This window comes from Paroedura picta, chromosome 4 (genome assembly GCF_049243985.1).
Source record: "Paroedura picta isolate Pp20150507F chromosome 4, Ppicta_v3.0, whole genome shotgun sequence".
NCBI classification, from domain to species: Eukaryota; Metazoa; Chordata; class Lepidosauria; order Squamata; family Gekkonidae; genus Paroedura; species Paroedura picta.
Window position 1 is genome coordinate 94,696,912 of NC_135372.1, and position 21,869 is coordinate 94,718,780.

At 40.5% G+C, this 21,869-nt stretch overlaps 1 protein-coding gene across 3 annotated transcripts in view; it reads left to right on the forward strand.

Moving 5' to 3' along the window:
- Positions 1-29: 29 nt before the first annotated feature.
- Positions 30-21,869, forward strand: part of STK38 (serine/threonine kinase 38) — a 28,109-nt gene continuing 6,269 nt past the window's right edge. Inside the window, exons 1-12 of one of the 3 annotated variants that reach the window (XM_077334350.1) lie at positions 30-168; positions 1,516-1,651; positions 9,630-9,681; positions 9,814-9,936; positions 10,579-10,662; positions 12,262-12,385; positions 15,401-15,555; positions 17,275-17,377; positions 18,908-18,969; positions 19,641-19,758; positions 19,993-20,116; positions 21,641-21,736. In XM_077334350.1, the coding sequence (XP_077190465.1) occupies positions 1,521-1,651; positions 9,630-9,681; positions 9,814-9,936; positions 10,579-10,662; positions 12,262-12,385; positions 15,401-15,555; positions 17,275-17,377; positions 18,908-18,969; positions 19,641-19,758; positions 19,993-20,116; positions 21,641-21,736 (1,172 nt within the window). In that variant the 5' untranslated portion in view covers positions 30-168; positions 1,516-1,520. Of the gene's footprint in view, positions 297-379; positions 522-1,515; positions 1,652-9,629; positions 9,682-9,813; positions 9,937-10,578; positions 10,663-12,261; positions 12,386-15,400; positions 15,556-17,274; positions 17,378-18,907; positions 18,970-19,640; positions 19,759-19,992; positions 20,117-21,640; positions 21,737-21,869 lie in introns of those variants that run through there. The other 2 variants (XM_077334349.1, XM_077334351.1) reach the window with 2 other exon arrangements.

Consider the following 21,869-nt stretch of genomic DNA (forward strand, 5'->3'; position numbering starts at 1 on the left):
CCACGGACAGCGACTGGGCATCAAGTGAGGCGCGGGCCATTTCCCGCCGGAGCATCGCCCCTTCCAAGGGTGGAGCCTCGGCAGAAAAAAAGGCTTAAGGCGCATGCGTGCTGTGGCACCGTTTCCAGTCGGCGCTTGTCCAGTCGGAGTCTCCAAGCCTTTCCTCGGGTGAGGGGATGAGAAGGGGCGGGGTTAGGCCTCCGGGAACTATTTTATCTGCCGTGTTCGCGATCCTTAGAAGGAATTAGGCGGCGGAGCGTCTGGCGGGTGCCCCTCGGCGGAGCGAGGGGGGTCCGGTAAGTGAATGGGGACTTGAGCTGGCCCCTCAGTTACACCCCCTGTCACCCCCCGCGTGCTCTGACCTTAAGTGGAGCCCCCCGCCCCGTCTGTTTCCATGGCACCCTAGGCTTCTCCATCGCCTCTCCTGCGCCTGGGCGAGCTGCCCTGCTGCTCCCGCCCCTGGGCGCCCCTTCGGAGGGCTCTGGGTTCGTGCGCCTCTTCATGCCTTCGCTCTCGCTCGTGTGAGTCGCCTGGCCGCGGCCCGCTTTGTTTTCTAACGCCGTCACCTGCTTGCTCGATGTGGCTTCTCATTATTTCCCATGGAGGAAAGCGGGGCATGCAACTTGATCTCGCCCATTTGTAGTTTGGAGATGTGTCGTTGGAGCCCAGTAGAGCTTTAAAAACTAGAGCGGACTGTTTTTGCGTGTTTAAGTAAAGCTGTAATAAATGCGACTGAATTCCTGTTTAGCTGGAGTAATAGTCCATTTTGGCCGTGGTCAGTTCTGCCGTTGTCTGAGAAAAATTCATGCAGTGATACGGCTGTTGTTGGAAAGCTGCTGAAAATTGCTCAATTTTGCAAACGAAAATAATGCCATGGTGTAACTCTTGTTTTGTTTTTAAAAAGCATTCAAAACATTGTGGAAGTGTGATGCTTTAAAATGGCATAAATAAAAGGCTTTTTGAGGAACTCTTTTAGCTAGGTTTTGGCCATGTGAAGTTTAATGAAATGCTGTATCTTATAATGTGGGAAGCAGGTACACATTATATGCCTGTTCTCCGTTACTGACTGTTAATTGGAAATACATTTAATTAAAAAGAAATGGAACTTAAATATATCTAAATAATTTTGCAAAGAAAATCCTCAGACATTGTGCCTGCAGTATTTAAATAGTCAGGAATTAGAGTTTTGAGAGCTTTAAAATACATTGTGAAATATGAATATGTCATTTAGGGATGTAACATGGCCTCATTGTTTGTAACTGAAATACAAAAACAGGAACTCTGCCTTTTACTACTCTTTTGTAACTTGTGCCATGCTTTCTCTCCTGCGTTTGTAGCTTGAAGTCTGAATAAATGAAATATGGTGATCATATTACTGTTTTACATTTTCAAAACTTGTCAGGCAGCATTTACCTTAATAATGTGGATTAGAAGTCATGTGTCAAGATTTACATCATGACCTGGCTTAAAATATTATTTTCTTTCATCTCTCTTCTCCCCCCCCCCCCCCCCCAGTGAGCATGGCAATGACTGGTCCAGCACCTTGCTCATCCATGAGCAATCACACCAAAGAACGAGTTACAATGACAAAAGTGACCCTAGAAAATTTCTACAGCAATCTCATTGCACAACATGAAGAACGAGAAATGAGGTAAGACTTGAGTTGGGGTGTTGTGGGAGATACACCACTGCATCAGTGTAATAGTTGTGCTATTCTTAAGTTTGAGAATAAATATAATAGAAGCTTTGAATGTCACATAATATATTTCATATTTATCTTTTCTTTTCCTGCAGGGAAAAAAACTTCACAGTAATTTAAAAAAATTGTCTATTGTGCTGTAGTACTTCTAAGCTGTTTTTCCATTCCTGTGCATTTTAGTAAAAGCTTTTGTTCCTTACTTGTTTAAGGAAAACAAAAAAAGCATTTTGCCAGAACCTTTCTGGCAAACCATTCTCTCTTGCACAAAATTTCCCTTTATTTTTTATGTGTCTAGTAATATAAACACAATATATATTGCAAAATAGATTTGTACTGTATTAATGGAGTTTTAAGCCATATTCTCTGTGCGCTGCATACTCACTTTTTCAAATATACCCTTTCTTCTAAGCCTGATGCATTATACCTGCTTAGCATTAATCTTGGTTACTGTTTGCTATGTGTTATAAGCAGAATTTGTGAGCATGCATCAAATTTGGCTAACCATTGTTAGGAACTATATGTCTATATCAGAAATAGTATGAACTGTTGTGGAATCCATTTCTAAAGGGTGGATATCAGTTCATGATCCATAGGAAATATATTAAATTGTAGATGATGTATTGAGTTTTAGAACTGTGTGCTTGTCAGAGGCTCCCACATTGTTCACTGCCGATATTCAGCTTCAGTTAAAATATGTTTTTGGGGGGCGGGGGGGGAGGTATGATGGTGGAGGGATTGGGACCGCAGACAATCATTCTAATTTTGGGGAGGCCACTAGGAAAACACTTTTCTGTCTTAACGATTTGCTGCAAAAGATTTATTTATAATAATTTCTTTATAATTCCGTTTGTATCCTACCATTTCCACACTGTGGCTTCTGGCAGGTAACAGCAATTCCCTGTAGTAAAACTCCATAAAACAATAATAAAACCCCATTAAAACACACCCTTGGTGATGACAAAACTCCCTTTCCCCAGCTCAACAGATCTCTTAAAATAGTCGGGGGGGGGGGCAAGCCCGTACTGAAAGTTGTGATGACTCCCCCCCCCCCCCCGGTCTTTGTTAGATGACATGGTCTACTCTCCATGGTATGTCTGTGAATATGTAATGTGGATTCTTGAGCATCCAATAATATAGCACTCTCTTGCTTTGGATTGTTGAATGCTTTTTGCATTATATCTAGTTCTGTGGCTAGTTTAAGCATATAGTTTTGCAGGCAGATTTTGAAAAGGGGAGGGACTGTGGCTCACTGTTAGAGCACTTCCTTTGTATGCAGAAGATCCCAGTTAAAGGATATAGCATTAGGTGATGTTGAAGACCCGAGACTCTGGAATGCTGCTGCTGGTCTACTGTAGTGAATTTGATAGATCAAGGGTCTGATTCATGTGTTCAAAACATGCAGCTTTGAATTAGAATTAAAAATTGTTGTACACTGGAGTCTTCTGGAAATATGAGATCCTTTGTCAAAGGAAAGGCTATATTTTCAGGGTTTTTTCTAATGAGATTTTGGATGTACGCACATGCACCAGACTCCTTCAGAGCTGGGTTTGTCAGGACATCATATCTGACTTGTGTGTCAATGGGGATAGTTGAGGTTGGCAGGATACTTGTGGCTTTCCTGAAGGGCCAGTTCCCTGTTACTATTGGAGACTTGTCTCAACAATTTGTAGACAGGTCTGGCTGTTTTCCTCATTGATGGGGCAGGGGGGACAATAACAACATACAATAGAGAACTTACTTAAAAGTGTGACCCTGGCATTAGCAAGAACAGCCGGAAGATGATCTTGCAAAGAATGACTTGCATAAGTTTGTTTTCTTTCTACATATTCCAGAAATGGCTTGGAGAAGTTCAAATATGAGTAATGAGTAGTTCCTGGGACTGAATTGCTAAGATTTTTCATCCCAATAAATAAATAAATTCCAAGATTATATCCTTTTTCAAAATTATTTGTTAACAATTTTGATAAAGTTGCCTTTTAGCATATGTTCACATACTGGTGGACATAATAGAAAATACAACTGGTTAAAACTATCAGGCATACAAGTAATTAAAGGTAAAGGTAAAGGTATCCCCTGTGCAAGCACCGAGTCATGTCTGACCCTTGGGGTGATGCCCTCTAGCGTTTTCTTGGCAGACTCAATACGGGGTGGTTTGCCAGTACCTTCCCCAGTCATTACCTTTTAACCCCCAGCAAGCTTGGGTACTCATTTTACCGACCTCGGAAAGATGGAAGGCTGAGTCAACCTTGAGCCGGCTGCTGGGATTGAACTCCCAGCCCCATGGGCAGAGCTTTCAGACAATATTTCTGATGCCTTAACACTGCGCCACAAGAGGCTCTTTTAGTAATAAAAACCCTTAAAACAATCTCAATTTCTAAATGTTTCATGTTATAATTATACTTTGTTTCTGAAGAAAGGTCAAGGAAGAATATTCCATAATAGGAAAGGCCCTGCTTTTCTGTATTCTGGAGTAAAATTGCAGCTGTGGTTTTCTTTTAATTCAGTTCAATCGAATCCCTTTAAAGCAGTTTATTCTGGAGAAGGAGAAAAAATTCTTCCTTAATTATCTCCATGCCATGCATAATTTTATAAACCTGTCATTTAACCAGTTTTTAATCCATGGGAGAATCTGTTGTCCCATGACTGTCAAGTTTACTCAAGAGTCTTTGGTGAGGTACCTTGTGAAAAATCTTTAGAAAGTCTGGAGAAAAGGAGGTTGAGAGGGGACATGATAGCCCTCTTTAAGTATTTGAAAGGTTGTCACTTGGAGGAGGGCAGGATGCTGTTCCCGTTGGCTGCAGAGGAAAGGACATGCAGTAATGGGTTTAAACTACAAGTACAACGATATAGGCTAGATATCAGGATTTTTTTTTTCACAGAGTAGTTCAGCAGTGGAATAGGCTGCCTGAGGAGGTGGTGAGCTCCCCCTCACTGGCAGTCTTCAAGCAAAGGTTGAAGGTTGGATACATACTTTACTTGGATGCTTTAGGATGCTTTGGGCTGATCCTGCGTTGAGCAGGGTGTTGGCCTAGATGGCCTGTATGGCCCCTTCCAACTCTATGATTCTAAGTCCATGTATATAATGTCTACCAGGCCATCATTGTCTGCATTAGGGGTTCCCTAAGTGGGTTGTATGGAATTTGGGGGCAGTAGGGGGGTTGCTGCAGCTGCATTTCCCTCATGAGACACATTCCAAGGTGGCTTGCCATTGCCTCTCTCTGAGTAGTAGTGATCCTGGAATTCCTTGGTGGTTTCCCCTCCCACTGTTGACTAGGGCCAACCATGCTTAGATTCCTGAAGAAAGTGAACGCTTCAGAAAGTGGGCTGGATGGGAACATATTCCTACTGGGCTCTTTCCCTTTTTCAGACTCCTGTCCTTCCCAGGCTACAGGAATTTCCAGGGCTGGCAACCATTCCCTAAAAGTGTCCATCTTTGAGAGGCTAGAAAAGCGTTCTCCTGCTTGCTTCTGGCCAGCAGCACATCTCTCCATTTTCCCAGCCTTCCCTGCTCCACAAGGACAGGACAGGTCTGGGAAGCAGGGCACTGCCGCCAGCAGAGCTTCGATGCCTGGGCTTTGGAGCTCTGCTGGGGTGGCCATGAGTCTCGATGCTTCCCAGGCCTGCCCCGCTCAATAGAAGGCGGGACTGGCATGGGAAGTGGGGTTCTCCTGGTGGTGGCGGCTGCCTACTAGTGGGCTTCCTAGAGCGGGACAACGGAAGTCATGTCAGTTCTTTCTGTTTGAGCGAACACACTAGTAGATGTGTTCCACATCAAAAATTCCTGCCACTTACAAATGTGAGTGCTTCTGTGGAATGCCAACTACTGACCTGTAGCAAACATACTTGCAAGGTTTCATGAGAAGAATTCTTTTTGTTGCATTTGTGCTTAACTTCTGTTTCCTTTCTATTTCATTGCCATATGTTATGCAAATACAGATAAATAATGGGGGCTTCCTTTAACCCAGTGCATTTGTATAAGTATTGAGATTTTTCATATCTCCCATGTACTGCATGTTCTTCACTTCAGGCAACCTTATTGCTGTTTATGTCATTAGCAAGTAAGGTTGAGAGTTGCCATAGCTACTCCATATCAGTAAGAAAAAAACGGAACGGTTCTTTATTCTGTGGAGTCACTTATGATCACAGTATCTTTTAAATATCATGCCATAATTACTTTCCGTGCAAACTTCACTATAGAAATAAAGGGGTCTCAAATGTATTCATCTGTTGAATATTAAAATCTTGTCAAAAAGACAAGGCTTCTGTAACAGTCTGAGAAGTCTAAAGGGCAGAATATTTTTGGAAGATCTTCAGGCAATTCAGGAAATATGGTAGAACTTTTTATATGGTTATGTAGAAATTAATATGCACTCAGACTATGAATTGTAATGAGGCCATCTCTATAGGAGAAGTGTATGGAATTTACAAGTAGCTTGGGTCTTATCCAATGAAAAAATAACATTTCTGTATCTGTATGTGGCAAGAGCTTATTTCATGAAGCAAGTAAGTTTAGAATCTGGAAACTTAGTCCACAGGTCATCTGCCAACCACCTTTTCCAGACATAGGGCTCAATTTTAACCTTGGCTTCCCATATGGTATCATCTTTCAACCATGTCCTTATCTCATTCTCACTCTCTCGCTTCCTCTTAAGAATCCTGCTTTCTGCTCCAAACCACCATTGAATAACTGAACTCTAGACTCTGAACTGGGTGGAGGTTCTATTCTGACTTCTTGACATTAACTTGTATCAACTCACTAATCCTAGCAGGTCCTTCTGCAGATGCCATCTTGCAAATGGAAAGATCAACAGATGTCTGTACTTGGGCATTGCTTATTGTGGTCCCAGCTTTATGGAATAGCTTGCCTGCAGAGGTCAGGAAGGCTCCCACATTTCTGGCATTCCAAAATTACATAAAACAGAATTGTCCAGGAAGGCATTTTTCTAACGGTATTAGGGCTGTAGTATAACAGAATGGTTTGAGAAGATGCTGTAATGAAGGGAGTGGGGTTGTGAACTATACTCCAGTTTATAGTATACTAGTGGCTTAAGCCCGTTGCATTCAGGAATACAACAGGCATTAAATTTGGGGGTTGGGTGAAAGAAATCTGTGGATGGCCTCTCCCTCCCCCCAGGACCTGGAAAGGCTGGAGACCTCCAGAAAGGGAATTCACCGGCAGGGACAACTCTCATGCAGCAGGGATCTGCAGCCTCAGAGGAAAGTGGAAAGAAGAGGGGGTAGTCAGGGGTGGGGGACATAAGGTGATTGGCTAGCTGCTGAACAGACAGGCAAGCTGGTTGGAAGAGGAGGCACTCAGATACCCTGAGTGGTTGTTAAGCACTGAGTGGCACTTAAATCATGAGACACGCTCCTCCTCCAAGGCCTTACCAGAAATATATTATGTGGCACAGATGTTATCTGTTGCTGTATGTATTGTTTTGCTCTCACTGAATTGTCTTATACTTGCGTAATGCCATTTTCTGCATGGTTTAACATATGCTTAATGCTTTGTTTCAGATCTCTGTGGTCCTGATCCTATTCCATTGCTTATTAAATGTCTCATTGTATAGACTGAATTGGTTTACACTATGTAATCCACCTTGAGTCTCAGTGTGAAAGTCCTTAAATGAGTACTCCATGACACTTAGAAAACCAGTTTGTGAACTTTATGAATTCTCTCCTGGAAGAAGAAATCTCATTAAGTCCTCAGCCTTTGTATGGCTGGGTTTATAATTCTGTAAAAGTAGTCAACCCCACCCAACATTTAGTCGAGGAAATAGCTTTTGAGTTCTTTCTTCCGCCAACAGCAGCCATCTGTTCACCCACAGCTTCCGTCTCTGATCATTTGTTAATACCACCTTGGCATTCCTCTGGCTGGAAAGAGTACGATGTTACCCTTCTGAAACGGAAAGGGTTGAGTGAAACAGTATACGTATTCTGCTGCAATAGCAGCTGTGTGAACAGTGTGTGGAACTATCCTGGTGATTTTAAAAGATAGGAGCTGTTTATTATTATTCGTAGCTCACCTTTTTCACTGAGATTCCAGGTGAAATATACAATCTAAATCGATGCAGCTGAATAGCTGGAGACATTAATACCAGTGCAATATTGCTAGGATTACAAGAAATTAGAAATAATGCAAAGAAGTATGGGATGTATCAAAGCAAAGCAGAGCATGGGATTGGAAAAGCAGAAAACAATTTAGTAAGTGCAAAATGCATTTTCTAGGTAGGAGAAGTATACTACTGAAGTTGAGAGTTAAGGAAAGTGTTTCCTGTTATATTTCTCCCCAGCAAACAGAAATGTGGCAGAGTGCTGTTGTATAGTCCCTCTTTGACTATTGGATGCCCTGTGGAGTGACTTTCACATTGTATCCCAGCAAAGCTTTTCAAGTTTTAAAGTAAGATCAGTAATAAAGAGCAATCTTCCTGAAAGAGTGTTTGTACACCTTTACTAATTGTCCCCTGCAGTCTGCAGCTTGGGGGTCCATTACAGCCCATTGGCATTTCTGAGGTTCAGCAGATCTGACCTGAGTACTGATTATTTTTTGGAATATACCTCTGAATCCTTTGCAAATATAGGGATTCCTCAGCAGGTCAGTTAATATGGGAAGCTTTTTTTGTGTAGTTATTAAGATAGCAACTCACTGCCTTAGAGGAATAAAAGATAATGGGTTCTTAGTACATCAGACCTATTCCTCTCCTGACTATTCCTCTCCTTCATAAATATGTTTGTTTTTCTTCTGATGGATTACTTCAACTATTGCAACCATTCTAAGAAAGTTATTTCAGAATATATTTTTCAGAAGGGGTTTTTGTGGTCAAGCTCTCCTGTATTCCTAGGTGACCAATGTAATTTGAGGCTTTTGTAATGTATGTTTGCTTGTCTATAAGGTAATAAAAGCTGTTTATCTGGGAGGAAGTAATTGTTGAGCTGCTGCTGCAGTGTACCAGCCTGGCTGTGTAACTCTTGTCTATACTACAGTGTGGTACAGGTATACGTTGTAACTTAAAACAAGGCTTTGTGCCAAAAATGGACAGGGGCTTCCTAGTAGTGTAGCCCTAATAGTACCAAATGTATTAACTTTTGCAAAAGGCTTCGCTAGAAATCTAGAATTCCTTCATGTTTGGTTAAGAAACGCTTTCAATAAGAAAGAATCTGTTAATTGTGTTAGAATGATAGAGTTGAAAGGGACCTCCAGGATCATCTAGTCCAACCTCCTGCACAATGCTAATTGTGTTACTTTTCATCTGTAATTGTGGTAACTTTAAGTAGTGGTATAAATATGGAATTAATGCAGTAGACTAGTCTTTTCCATTCCTGTTGTAACAATATCTCTGCTGTAATTTTACCTATTGTATAACATACACCTTCTCCATAACTATACCATCTTGACCCAAGTAATAAGGTATTTAGATGTTAGCTGAAATCCGACTTGATGTTTACCAAACAGCATTTTTCGATTGCTTATGCTTTTTATTAGACAAAGGAGGGTTTTGCTATCTATTCTAGGTAAAGTTCCATTCAACATAGTTAAAAGCTCGTATGTCTGATTAGACCCCATTGTGTTATTGGAGAAGCAGGTAATAGTGATGGCTAAGAATGCAGGTTTTTCTGCAGCTGAATTTAGCCTAAAGGTTCTCCCTTTATTTGGAGACTACTGATTTGGCTATCCTGTAGTTACCTTGATAATTGACAATTGTAGCATGCCATTTGTAGAGCTGTCCTTGAAAATTATTTGGAAATCACGGCTGGTATTGAGTATAGACTATGGCAGCCTATTTGATATCTGTGCTATCCTAGAGGGCACATACAACAGAAGTGATTCTAATTAACACTGATATTATTTGGATCATGTACATTGACAGAGTTTTAGAATACGAGAATGTAGTTCCCCAAATACCGCACTCACAATTTCTTAATTTTTCAGACAAAAGAAATTAGAAAAAGTGATGGAAGAAGAAGGCTTAAAAGATGAAGAGGTATTAAATATACTTTTCTCACTAAATATACTTTCTAGAAATGTACTGCTCATAAACTTCAGATATTGAATGCTAGGCTCTCCAAGTTGGCTTTGTTGCAAATTTTCATTTGACTTCTTTTTATAACAATAGAAAAGAATCAGGAGGTCAGCACATGCCCGAAAAGAAACAGAATTTCTACGACTAAAAAGGACAAGACTTGGGTTGGAAGATTTTGAGTCTTTGAAAGTAATAGGCAGAGGGGCATTTGGAGAGGTAAGAGACCAAGGGACAAACACAATTGCCTTGAAAACAAAACAGCATAAATAACTAGCTTCTGTCTCCCCCATACTACTAGTCCAGCTATAGCAAAAGGATGTGTTTCGTGTCCCGTTCAAAGTATATTTTTAGGACCTGCAGTTTATAGTATGTGATTTCTTCACATTTGCAATTGGTAAAAACTCCCTAGCTCATTGGAAAATCAGAAGCTGATAACAGTGTATTCTCAGAAACCTTTAGTTTTTATTTGCTTTGTGTCTACAAGTAGCCCCATTCTATTGTCATGGTACATGGATAGCATTTCTTTTTTCTCTTATTTTCTCTTCTCATTGTCCAGATACTTTGGATGCAGCCCAGGCCATTCAGATGAATGAGCCGCTGTAATATTTCCAGAATTGATTATGAACGTTGTTATGTATGTTGGTAAAAGAAGACAAAGTAGTAATTAGTTCAGCATGACTCTAATGGTTCAATGGCCGTTAACAATACCTTTGCTATATTTATAGAAGCCAAATGTTCTGTATCATTCTGCAGTGTTGCAGAGCGCCTTGCAGCTAATTTATGTTTGAGCTTTAACCTAGAAATAAAAATGCCTAAAAATGATTCTAATGGGTTCATTTGTTTTTGTACAATGTCTAGGTACGGCTTGTTCAGAAAAAAGACACAGGGCATGTATACGCAATGAAAATCTTACGCAAAGCAGACATGCTTGAAAAAGAACAGGTAAATACTGATAATATGTATCAGTGCTAGCACACTTGGGTTCAATGTCTGACTAATATTGTTCTTGGTTGTTTCACCATTTAGATTAATAGGATGTTTTAAATTACCATTTTATTATGTACCGAGTAAATTGGAATTCCTGAAAACGTGGGAGAAACTCTTTTTGGGAAAACCCTCTTGGTAATCTAGAACAGATCAAATTAATTCATGGACAACATGTACAGCCCTGACCTGGGTAGCCCAGTTTAGCCCAATCTCATCAGTTCTCAGAAGCTAAGCAGGGCTGGCTGTGGCTAGTATTTGCATGGGAGATCTCCAAGGAATACCAGGGCTATGATACAGAGGCAGGCAATGGCAAACCACTTGGAGATATCTCCTGCTTTGAAAGAGATGTTCACCAGACATTAGCTGTGACTTGACACCAGTTCCCATCACCACCTGGTGTGTACATATAGCCTTTCTCCCAAATACATCAAAGTAGTTTCCTCATATTGAAATTTGAAATCCAGAGGTGTATGTTTGTGTGACATTTCTTAAAATGTGCTTTACTTTTAACAACAGCATTGAATAATAATACTAATTGTATGAAGGTTTGAGGTAATTCTGTTGACTGTTGAATTTTTTTTAATGGATGCGTATTAGTGGTACTGAACTATAGTTTTTTTAATATACTGTTATTTTTTATTATATATTTTTTATTTTCATAAAGATAGAAATATAGAATAGTAATATACTATTATTTTTAACACGATTTTATGCTGCTGAGTGACAATTTGCTAATTTTATTTAAGTATGCTTATTCTAGTTAATTTTTGTGTCTTTCGTAGTGTACTTTGGACATCTTTTAAGAAAATTAGCTAATAAATATTAAAGCTGTAAATATCAGAAGCTGAATGTGTGTTCATAAGTTATCCATGCTTAATGTGGAGATGTATGGGGAAATCAAGTTTGGAATTCTTCCACTGATCAACCTTAGCTGGGGGCTACTGTGAATCTACACACATGCAGGTGGAAATGAGCACTAGAGTTGTATAATGGAAGTATTATTCTGAAGCCTGTCCTCCAGGTGGGATGATGCAAGAGCCTGCTTTTGAATCAGAGTTGAATGAAAAACAGAAGGGACATAAAAGTATCCCAGAGTTGCTTACTCATGTAGAGGTTCCATGTGGCTTAGAACAACTTTGCCTATGCAGTATGCCAGCAGTGTGCTTTCAGTGGCAGTTTACAGGTACAGGCCTACCATTAGAACACTTTGAAAATCTATGCTAGCTGCATGGAGGTCATGTCCAAGTAAATGTGCTATGGCATCTTTTGCATGGTTGATGTTGGTTCATTTACTGATTGCACATACATAATGACTGGAGAGCTCTACTAGTTTGCTGTTTATGCTTTGGAAACCAGGACTTGACCCTTTTCAGTGCAAATTGGTGGATGGAATCAATGATGCTGGCCTTGCAACTCTTGCTCAACACAGAAATTTAGTTAAGGAGTTGCTGACTAAGGGTCTTGTCCAAAATAATGCTTGTGAATGTTATGCAACTGAAAATGTTTCATTTTTTAGTGCAAGTCTGTAATTATATGCATATATCTATCTCCCAGGTTGGCCATATTCGGGCGGAGCGTGACATTCTAGTGGAGGCAGACAGCTTATGGGTTGTAAAAATGTTCTATAGCTTTCAGGATAAACTAAACCTCTATCTAATAATGGAGTTCCTGCCTGGAGGTAAATATTTCAGATAAAAGGTTGTTGTTGTGTTCTGTAACTGTCTTCTACTACTACATTTTACAGAATGATACGTGTAAAAGTTTCACTCCACTCTGTGGCCACATAGACTCTGATACTGTTACTGAGCTGTTTCAGGGCTAGCATATTATAGATTATAGAATCATAGAATCATAGAGTTGGAAGGCCATACATACAGGCCATCTAGTCCAACCCCCTGCTCAACGCAGGATTAGCCCTAAGCATCCTAAAGCATCCAAGAAAAGTGTGTATCCAACCTTGGCTTGAAGACTTCCAGTGAGGGGGAGCTTACCACCTCCTTAGGCAGCCTATTCCACTGCTGAACTACTCTGACTGTGAAAAACTTTTTCCTGATATCTAGCCTATATCGTTGTACTTGAAGTTTAAACCCATTAGAAGCCTAATGCCTTGTAAAAGGAAGGTATCAGTTGATCAACTGTGTCCAGCAACCTAATGAGAAGCAGTTTTTTAGATTACATGAAACTTTTTCCGTAACAAGGTTCACAGGTAATAAGGCTTTATTGTTGTGCCTGCCATATTGGTATTGTGAGTCTTTGAAAGAGTGGAAGGAACTGAAGCTTGATTTGTTTGGTTTAAACATCTTACCAACTTTCCTCAAGCTATGTTTCAAAGTCATAATCAGACTTCCAGTTCCTAATGTTTTACTTGGCTAGCTGTAGAAATATTTGAGGCCCTTCTTTTAGCAATGGAGCCCACCTGAATGATACAGTATTTTCACACTGACTTTTTTCTTTGGTCTTGTGATTCCATTTGTTCTTCAGAATCTTGAAAAAGATTAGTTTAGTTGTTAAATGTGCTGAGTTTACATTTTTAATGGCACAGCTGACATTAAGGGCATATTCAGGCAGCTCTCTTTAACCGAAGTGGACAAGTTACTAGGTTCAGTGAGAGCGACCACTTGCCCCTTAGATCTCTGTCCATCCTGGTTGCTTAAATCGGGTAACCAACGGATAGGAGGCCCCTTGAAGGGAGATTATCAACCTCTCCTTGACATCTGGAGAGTTCCCTGAGGGACTCAAGGAAGCAGTGGTACATCCTCTCCTGAAAAAAAAACATCTCTGGACTGCCCTGTCTCACATGTTGTGTTTCTAGGGAAGGTAGAGCGGGCTGCAGCAGACCAGCTCCTAGTATTCTTGGAGGAAACTTCAGCCCTGACCCATACCAGTTTGGCTTCCGTCCTGGCCATGGGGTGGAGACTGCACTGGTTGCCTTGATGGACGATATCCGGAGCCAGCTGGATCGAGGCAGTTCCGCCATTCTCGTGTTGTTAGATCTGTTGCCCGCATTTGATGTGGTCAACCACGAGTTATTGGTTCACCACCTCACCAGGACCAGGATTAGAGGGACTGCGCTGCAATGGCTGGTCTCCTTTCTCCAGAACCGGACACAGAGGGTTACAGTAGGGGGTGAGCTGTCGGATACCTGTGGAGTTCCACAGGGGGCGATTCTCTCCCTCACACTTTTCAATATTTATATGTGCCCTCTGGCCCAGCTGGTCCGGGGCTATAGGCTGGGATGTCACCAATATGTGGATGATACCCAGCTCTACCTCCTAATGGATGGCCGGCCGGACTCCCCACCCCCACCCCAGACACATTCTCCAGGTGTTTGGAAGCAGTGGCTGGATGGCTCAGACAGAGTCGCCTGAAACTCAACCCTTCCAAGACAGAGGTCCTGTGGCTGGGAAGATGACAGGACCAGGAAGTGTATCTCTCATGCCTGAATGGCATGCAATTAACATCTGCACCAGTGGCCAGGAGTTTGGGAGTGACTTTGATGCCTCCCTTTCAATGGACGCTCAGGTCACAAAAGTATCCCGGACATCTTTTTTCCATCTCCACCAAGCCCGGCTACTAGCGCCCCACCTGTCTTCAGAACACCTGGCCACTGTGAACCATGCAATGGTCACTTCTGGACTAGACTACTGTAACTTGCTCTATGCAGGCTTGCCCTTGACTTTGATCCCAAAGTTACAGCTGGTACAAAATGTGGCCGCTAGGGTCCTCACTAGGACATCTTGGAGGGCCCATATTCAGCTGGTACTTCATCATCTACATTGGTTACCTGTCTGTTTCTGGGTCAAGTTTAAGGTATTGGTATTAACCTTTAAGGCCATATACGGCCTGGGTCCTGCCTACCTGCGGGACTGCTTGGTTGCTTATGCCCCCTGCAGGGCTCTGCACTCCGTGGGTATGAATTTACTGGTTGTCCCGGGCCCCCGGGAGGTTCGCCTAGCCTCGACCCAGGCCAGGACCTTTTCTATCCTGGCCCCAACCTGGTGGAATGGGCTCCCAGAAGAGCTCAGGGCCCTGCAGGAATTACCAGCTTTCTGCAAAGCCTGCAAGACGGAGCTTTTCCAACAGGCGTATGGTTGAGGCCAGAGTAGAGCCCCGGGTTCCATCTTGGATCCCCAAGATCCATCAGTCTAGCTCCCTCTCTCACGGAATTGATGGTGTGGCCTCTGTCTGAACCAGTTGGGGTCAGTAGTTTTAGAATGCCATTGTTGTCTGTATTTTTGTAAAATGGGGATTATGGGGCTTTTATTGTAATTTTAATGTTTTATTGTGAACCGCTGTAAGACCTGTTGGCTAGCAGCGGTATACAAATCCAAAAATAAATAAGAGTCACCCACTATTATTATAAGGGTGTGTGTGTGTGTGTGTGTGTGTGTGTGTGTGTGTGTGTACTTGGGGATGAGTGACAATAATAAGTTTCTCTCCCCTCTTCACTGTACAAACATGCCAAGAGCTTTCTGAGATTCAGTAAACTATGTCAACAGGTACAAGATTTTGTCTGTTTTTTCCCACCTGTGCTAGGGGGAAGAAATTAACTTTTTGAAATTAAAAATCTACTTAAAATGGTGGTAACAGGGTAAATGAGAGTTATTCTGGTTCAGATGAGATTACAAAATGAATATTTAGTAGAATTGACATTGAGCTAAAGTTGACGCCTTTCTGATATCTGTATGTACAGGAGATATGATGACATTATTGATGAAAAAAGATACCCTAACAGAAGAGGAGACTCAGTTTTACATTGCAGAGACTGTGTTAGCTATTGATTCAATTCATCAGCTGGGCTTTATTCATCGTGATATCAAGCCAGATAATCTCCTTTTGGACAGTAAAGTAAGTGTGTGGTCTTTGCTTGGTAGTATTTCCTTGTCAAAATGTGGTAGCAGTGACTTTATTTAGTTTGTAAACTCAAAGAGCCTAACATGGAATAGCTTTACAAAGTAACTTGATGAAGTGAACCCACATGGATTAAGCCCAGTTCATATGTTTTAGAAGAAGAAGAAGAAGAGTTGGTTTTTATAGGCCACTTTTCTCTACCCAAAGGAGTCTCAAAGCGGCTTACAGTCACCTTCCCTTTCCTCTCCCCACAACAGACACCCTGTAAGGTGGGTGGGGCTGGGAGAGCCCTGATATCACTGCTCGGTGAGAACAGTTTTATCAGTGCCATGGCGAGCCCAAGGTCACCCAGCTGGTTGCATGTGGGGGAGTGCAGAATCGAACCCGGATTGCCAGATTAGAAGTCCGCACTCCTAACCGCTACACCAAACTGGTGTATGTATGTACATACAAATGTATGTAATTCATACATGCATCCTGCTTTGTGATAAAATGTGCGGCAGGAACAATGTCTGACTGTTCACCTCCCTTTAAGGGGAGAATAGGACTTCAGTGGCAAGATTCATGACACAATTGAATTTTGTTTTGTTTGCCAGTTTAAGCATTCTGATGCTGCTCTTGAACATGTTCTTGGAATAGCAAGGCAATAATCGTATTTGTATACCATGGCATGGATCACGTGAAGTGCCAGGAGAAAGCACTTGATGGTCTGGGATCCTTCCCCACCCTCCCTTTACTTTGGAGTTATTTCCAGTGCCAGGAAAGCTGACTTTCATGGTTGAGGGACTTGTGTGTACTAATAAACAAAACACTTGGGTGGGTGTAATGGAGTGGAGAAGGGAGACAAAATTGTTGCCTATGTCTCTTGCATGAGGTGTTTTGATGCAGTGGATTAGTACATACAAATCTGCCAACTCAGTAAACGATTAGGTTTGTTCAAAGTTTATCAATTTAGGGCAATGTGGCCTTGTGTTACACTGTAAACTATTTTGATAGAATTATAAAAAAATACTGTAAAGGCTTTGATTTGGTTTCAGCAAGAGATTTATCTGCCTGTTGTTAATTTATTTTTAAAGCAGTCATAAATCAGTATGTGTTTGTGGGAACAGCCACAAACAGTAACCTGTGGAAACATAATATAATCTGGATCTTTTCTGAAGTCCATTTTCAATCCCAGCATGACATTTCCTCCAAAATATCACTCTAGAGAGCCTCACTGATTCGTGTGATTGGAGCTTTGTGAAAAGTACGGTCATGCTTATGGCAAAAGCTGCCAGCTATCTCTACCAACACAATCTCCATGTAGTCAATGCACCTATTAATAAGTTCATGTGATAAAAAATAAATTTTTGCATGTGTGAACTAGCCATAATCATTTTGAGAATGAATAAGGGAAATTTGGCTGCAATGAAGTACTGTTTGATTGACTTCCTCCACTTAATAGGATTATGCTTCTATATGTTATTGTAAGAGATCAGGTGGTGTCAACTGATGGCTGCTGAGGCCATTCAGCATCTCCTGTGATCACCCTTGAAATGCACAATTCTTTATTCATATTTAGCATTCTGCCTGCCTACACACACACACACTGGCCTAAAGGAAATAGCACAATCCATAGTCATGACATATATAATCTATATTGTTAAACTCTTTCAGTGCTGGAAAAGTATACCTATTGTGATCTTTTTCTGGTTTGTGTTTCCTCTTCATCTGTAGGGACATGTGAAGTTATCAGACTTTGGTCTTTGCACTGGACTAAAGAAAGCTCATAGAACAGAGTTCTATAGAAATTTGAGCCACAGTCTTCCCAGTGACTTTAGTAAGTTATGATACACCAATACAAACCCTTTAGAGATTTTCTATGTTGGCATAAACTAGGAAAAATACTATTTCTCATAACTGCTCAAAATACTGATTAGCCTCTTAAGAAAAGATTTGTGTTCTCTCCTATCCTATTCATTATTGAGCCTTGCTAGATAAATGAAGTATTCAAGGGATTTGTTTTTCCTGTCTTTTATTCTACTGCCATCCACTGACATTTAAAAGAGTACTCTAGCTGTGCATCCCCAACTTCAGTGAGAAAGTCATAGCAAAAAAAATGGAATCTGCTTTTTGCGTTGTCTTTCTGTCAAGTCTTCTCTCATGCGAAGGTCTCTTTGCTCAAACTTTGTTTTTGCTATGTGTACAGTGCAGAGAGTATCTGAAAACTTTCTGTTTTTAATGTTGAGCATTAAGGATACACTTATTCAAATTAATAGACAGGGAGGTGACTTGGACTAAGAAAAATTATTCAAATAAGCTTAATTATACTGTACAGATAACTACTTGAAATATTTGTAATGTTTGTAATAGTTAGCTAGTCCATGTGCTTATTCTGTATGCTTTATTTGTGTTTCCTGAAGACTAAAAGGTAGTCCCTCTTGAAACTCTTTGTAAAAATGCATTATTGGCAGACAAAAGAAGCCATTTTTGATACAGCTTTGGTGCATAAATGCTGGGATGAGCCTAGAGCACAACATTCCAGGTGCCCAGGACACTGCATGGAGTGGAGTGTGGAGTGTGGAGTGTGAGGGAGTATGTAGCTAAGCAAACCATGTGAAAATCTCTCTGGTGGATCCTGGGCAAGGGTAAAGTAAAACAGCATCTATCTATTTTCCAATGAGAAAATTAGCATTTGTCATATTGCAGTTGTTAACATTTGCTGACTGACTTTGGGCTTTCTGCTTGAAGTTCAGACATGGAAATTCTTCTTTCCTGAAGTCTTGTCCCTCAGATCAGGATTTAGGCTCAGAGGTTGGGAAGCCAAGTGGAGATGGTAGTTGGCCTTTATGTAGTTGTAGTAATGTGACTAAAAAGAGAACATCCTGGATAATGTTGTGTCTTCTACTTTTTTGCTATTTGACATGTCTGAAATCCCTTTTATTGTCTTTAGAGGATATGAAGTAGTATCAGAAGTGAACCAGTGGGATGTAATGATTAGACTTCAAGCCAATCACTCTCTCATCCTAACTTATTTCACAGGGTTGTTGTGAAGATGCATTGTTCTCCATTCTTCCATTTTATGTAACTCTGAACTCCTTAAAGGAAGGGTGGGATTAAAAACATAATGCTAAATGATTTAAAATTCCATATTTTGAAATGGACCCCAGCCCTATAACTGGCATCTAATATTGCCATTACTAGAAATATATGCTAATTTATGCTGTTTTGCTACCATCCTGTACAGCTTTTTTTCACTTCTAGTCTTCCCACGAGTTCAAAGAGCTGAAAAGAGTTTAATGATTTAAGATCCTGAAGTAAAAAACTGAACAATAGTTAGCATAATATCTAACTCTGAATTTATCTTCAGCTTTTCAGAATATGAATTCCAAAAGGAAAGCAGAGACTTGGAAAAGAAACCGGCGACAGTTGGTAGGTACTACTCTGCATTACAATACAGCATTGTACAAGAAATGTTTTTTCCATCCATGCTTCAGGTAAACAGGTAGTCGCTTGGGTCATTATGTTTCAGAGTGGCAATACCTTGTATTACAGGAGCAATTTGTTTGGCATATTTTCTGTTATACTCTTGTACTAAATACTTGATGTCCTATATTCAGTAATAATTGAAAGTACTTTTTTAAGATCAAGGTCTCAAGAACATTGCATTTTAAGAGGATATTAGTTAACAATGGCACTTTAGGCTTTGTGTATATGTAGAAGATAGGTTTAAAAATTAGTGCTGAATGTTGCTAAGCACCACTCCCTGTTAGGCTTTTGCATCTCAACTGATCTCATAAAAGTACCTGCGTACTTAATTTGTCATTTTATTCATGAAAGTGGGTTTTATGCGAAGAACCCCAAGATAATTCAGTGAATAGCTGCACATAAGAAAAAAGCATTGTGTAAGAGTAATTTATTACATCATTACAGCCCAATTATCAAATTAATCTCATCTTCCTAATGTATACATATTCAATGATTCATTTACAAACGGTGCTAATGGATAATTATTAAACCATTATCCTTGGATATTTGAGAGTTGTGTGTGTGCTGGTTGTATACCTCTGAACAAGCATAACAGATGTTGATTTTTTTTTCAGGCCTTCTCTACTGTGGGAACTCCAGATTATATTGCTCCAGAAGTTTTCATGCAGACTGGATACAATAAACTGTGTGACTGGTGGTCACTTGGAGTCATTATGTATGAAATGCTAATTGGTATGGGACTTGATATGTTTGAATTCTAACAAACTTGGTTTATGGAACTTCCATGATCTCTCTCATGCTTGTCCCTCCTTTCATCTCTATACTCTGTCACACATTCAGCTCTGCTGTTCAGTTTCTTCAGTTTGCCTTACTTTACAGTTGTATTTTTATACCCAGTGCACAAAGGAGTGAGTGGCTAGGTGCAAGTATTTTTCATTAATCCCTATTTCTACAATTCCTTTCTAGGTTATCCTCCTTTTTGCTCAGAAACTCCTCAAGAAACATATAAGAAAGTCATGAATTGGAAAGAGACTTTAATATTCCCTCCAGAGGTTCCAATTTCTGAAAGAGCTAAAGATCTTATTCTAAGGTATCAGAAAAGTAATTACCATTGCTTGGGGCATGGCAAGACCTACACTTCTGTCTTTCATCATATAAACTAAAAGTTTTGCAGTGCGTTCAGTTCGTATATTTTGGCAGTAGGCTGCCATTTTTGGGAATTAAGTATTTGTTCATATTTTAAAAACTCTGAAGTAGATTATCACTCCCAAGTGTGAGAGTGCTCATAATCTGAGATCAAGTATCCAGAGTGCCCCAGAATTTGTGTTGCATAAAGCTAGACTGTATATGTCCCTGACTTCTCACATTCGTTCTAACAGAAGTCTACATCTTATAGCCATCTATGATAAATCCAGATTAGTATCATAAACCTTCTAAATAACATTTTACGTGATTATTGTTGAATGTTAATGGTTGGGAACTTGTATGTAGCTTTTTCTCAGCAAACGTTACCCTGGTAAAGAACTAATTAATTCTGAAAATGCATTGAGATCAAACTGTCGGGATACTTTCCTGTGAAGTGTATCTTGCTTTCAGCTTATCCAGCTAACTAGTGGTGCATGAGGGGTTTTGTCCCTTATGCCCTCGGTACTTTACAGAGATTTTAAGGAGAATTGTTCTCTTCCTCAACTGAGCTACTATGAAGAGCAAGATAAATTTCTTCTGCTTTCAGTCATTCTGGAAGTCTAGTTCTGCTGTGAAAACTTACCCCCTTCCATTCTCTGTGAATTGCAGAAGACTTTGGGAGGAGGCTGTCTAGGAAGTACAGGCAAGTGTGTATTGCTTGATTTTCAGGGAAATCCTCCGAATTAAAAAGTTTACATATACAATCATGTACATACATGCAGGAGGTTTGAGACCATAATTCCTCATTCTGTAATTGGAACCTGAAGGAAAATCAGAAACACAGTAGTTCTTATATTGCTCCTAGTTTCCTGGGACTTTCAGTAGTGCAAAAGGTATTGTCACATCTATTGCTTTGATTAGCATCCTATGTAAAGTTTCAGCTTGGTGTAGTGGTTAGGAGTGTGGACTTCTAATCTGGTGAAGCCAGGTTTGATTCCCTGCTCCTCCAACACATGCAACCAGCTGGGTTGCCTTGGGCTCACCACAGCACTGTGATAAAGCTGTTCTGACCAGCAGTAAAATCAGGGCTCTCTCAGCCTCACCTACGTCACAGGGCCTCTGTTGTGGGGAGAGGGAAGGGAAGCCAATTGTAAGCTGCTTCAAGACTTTTTCAGGTAGAGAACAGCAGCATTTAAGAACCAACTTTTATTTTATTTTAAACAATAAAACTCAGTTATAATTCATGCACACTGACTTCCAGGGTTTTTAAATAAATGAATACCATTGAAAGAAATTGTATTGAACCAAGTAGGATTGTGTTCTGCCAGCTTTTCCACTGGTGGAAGTGGAACTGCTTACAAGACTGGATAAATACACATGGGTGTAGAACAGAGGAGTTTGTGTAATCAAGCTCTTGCTTTTATAATCAGTTATTTGTATTTAATTTTTCTTGTTTTCAAACACTGCATGCTGCATTTCCCCCACACAGATTTTGCTGCGAATGGGAACATCGAATTGGTGCTCCAGGTGTGGAAGAAATAAAAACAAACAATTTTTTTGAAGGGGTCGACTGGGAGCATATCAGGTATAAAATAATCAGATTATTTTTTTACCTCCATCCCCTTTCTAGAAAACTAAACCTTGTTTACATTTTTGTTCAGTAATAAATTAGTAATGGGGAGGACCTGAAAAGTGAGGGGTTGGAAGGCAAAATGTTA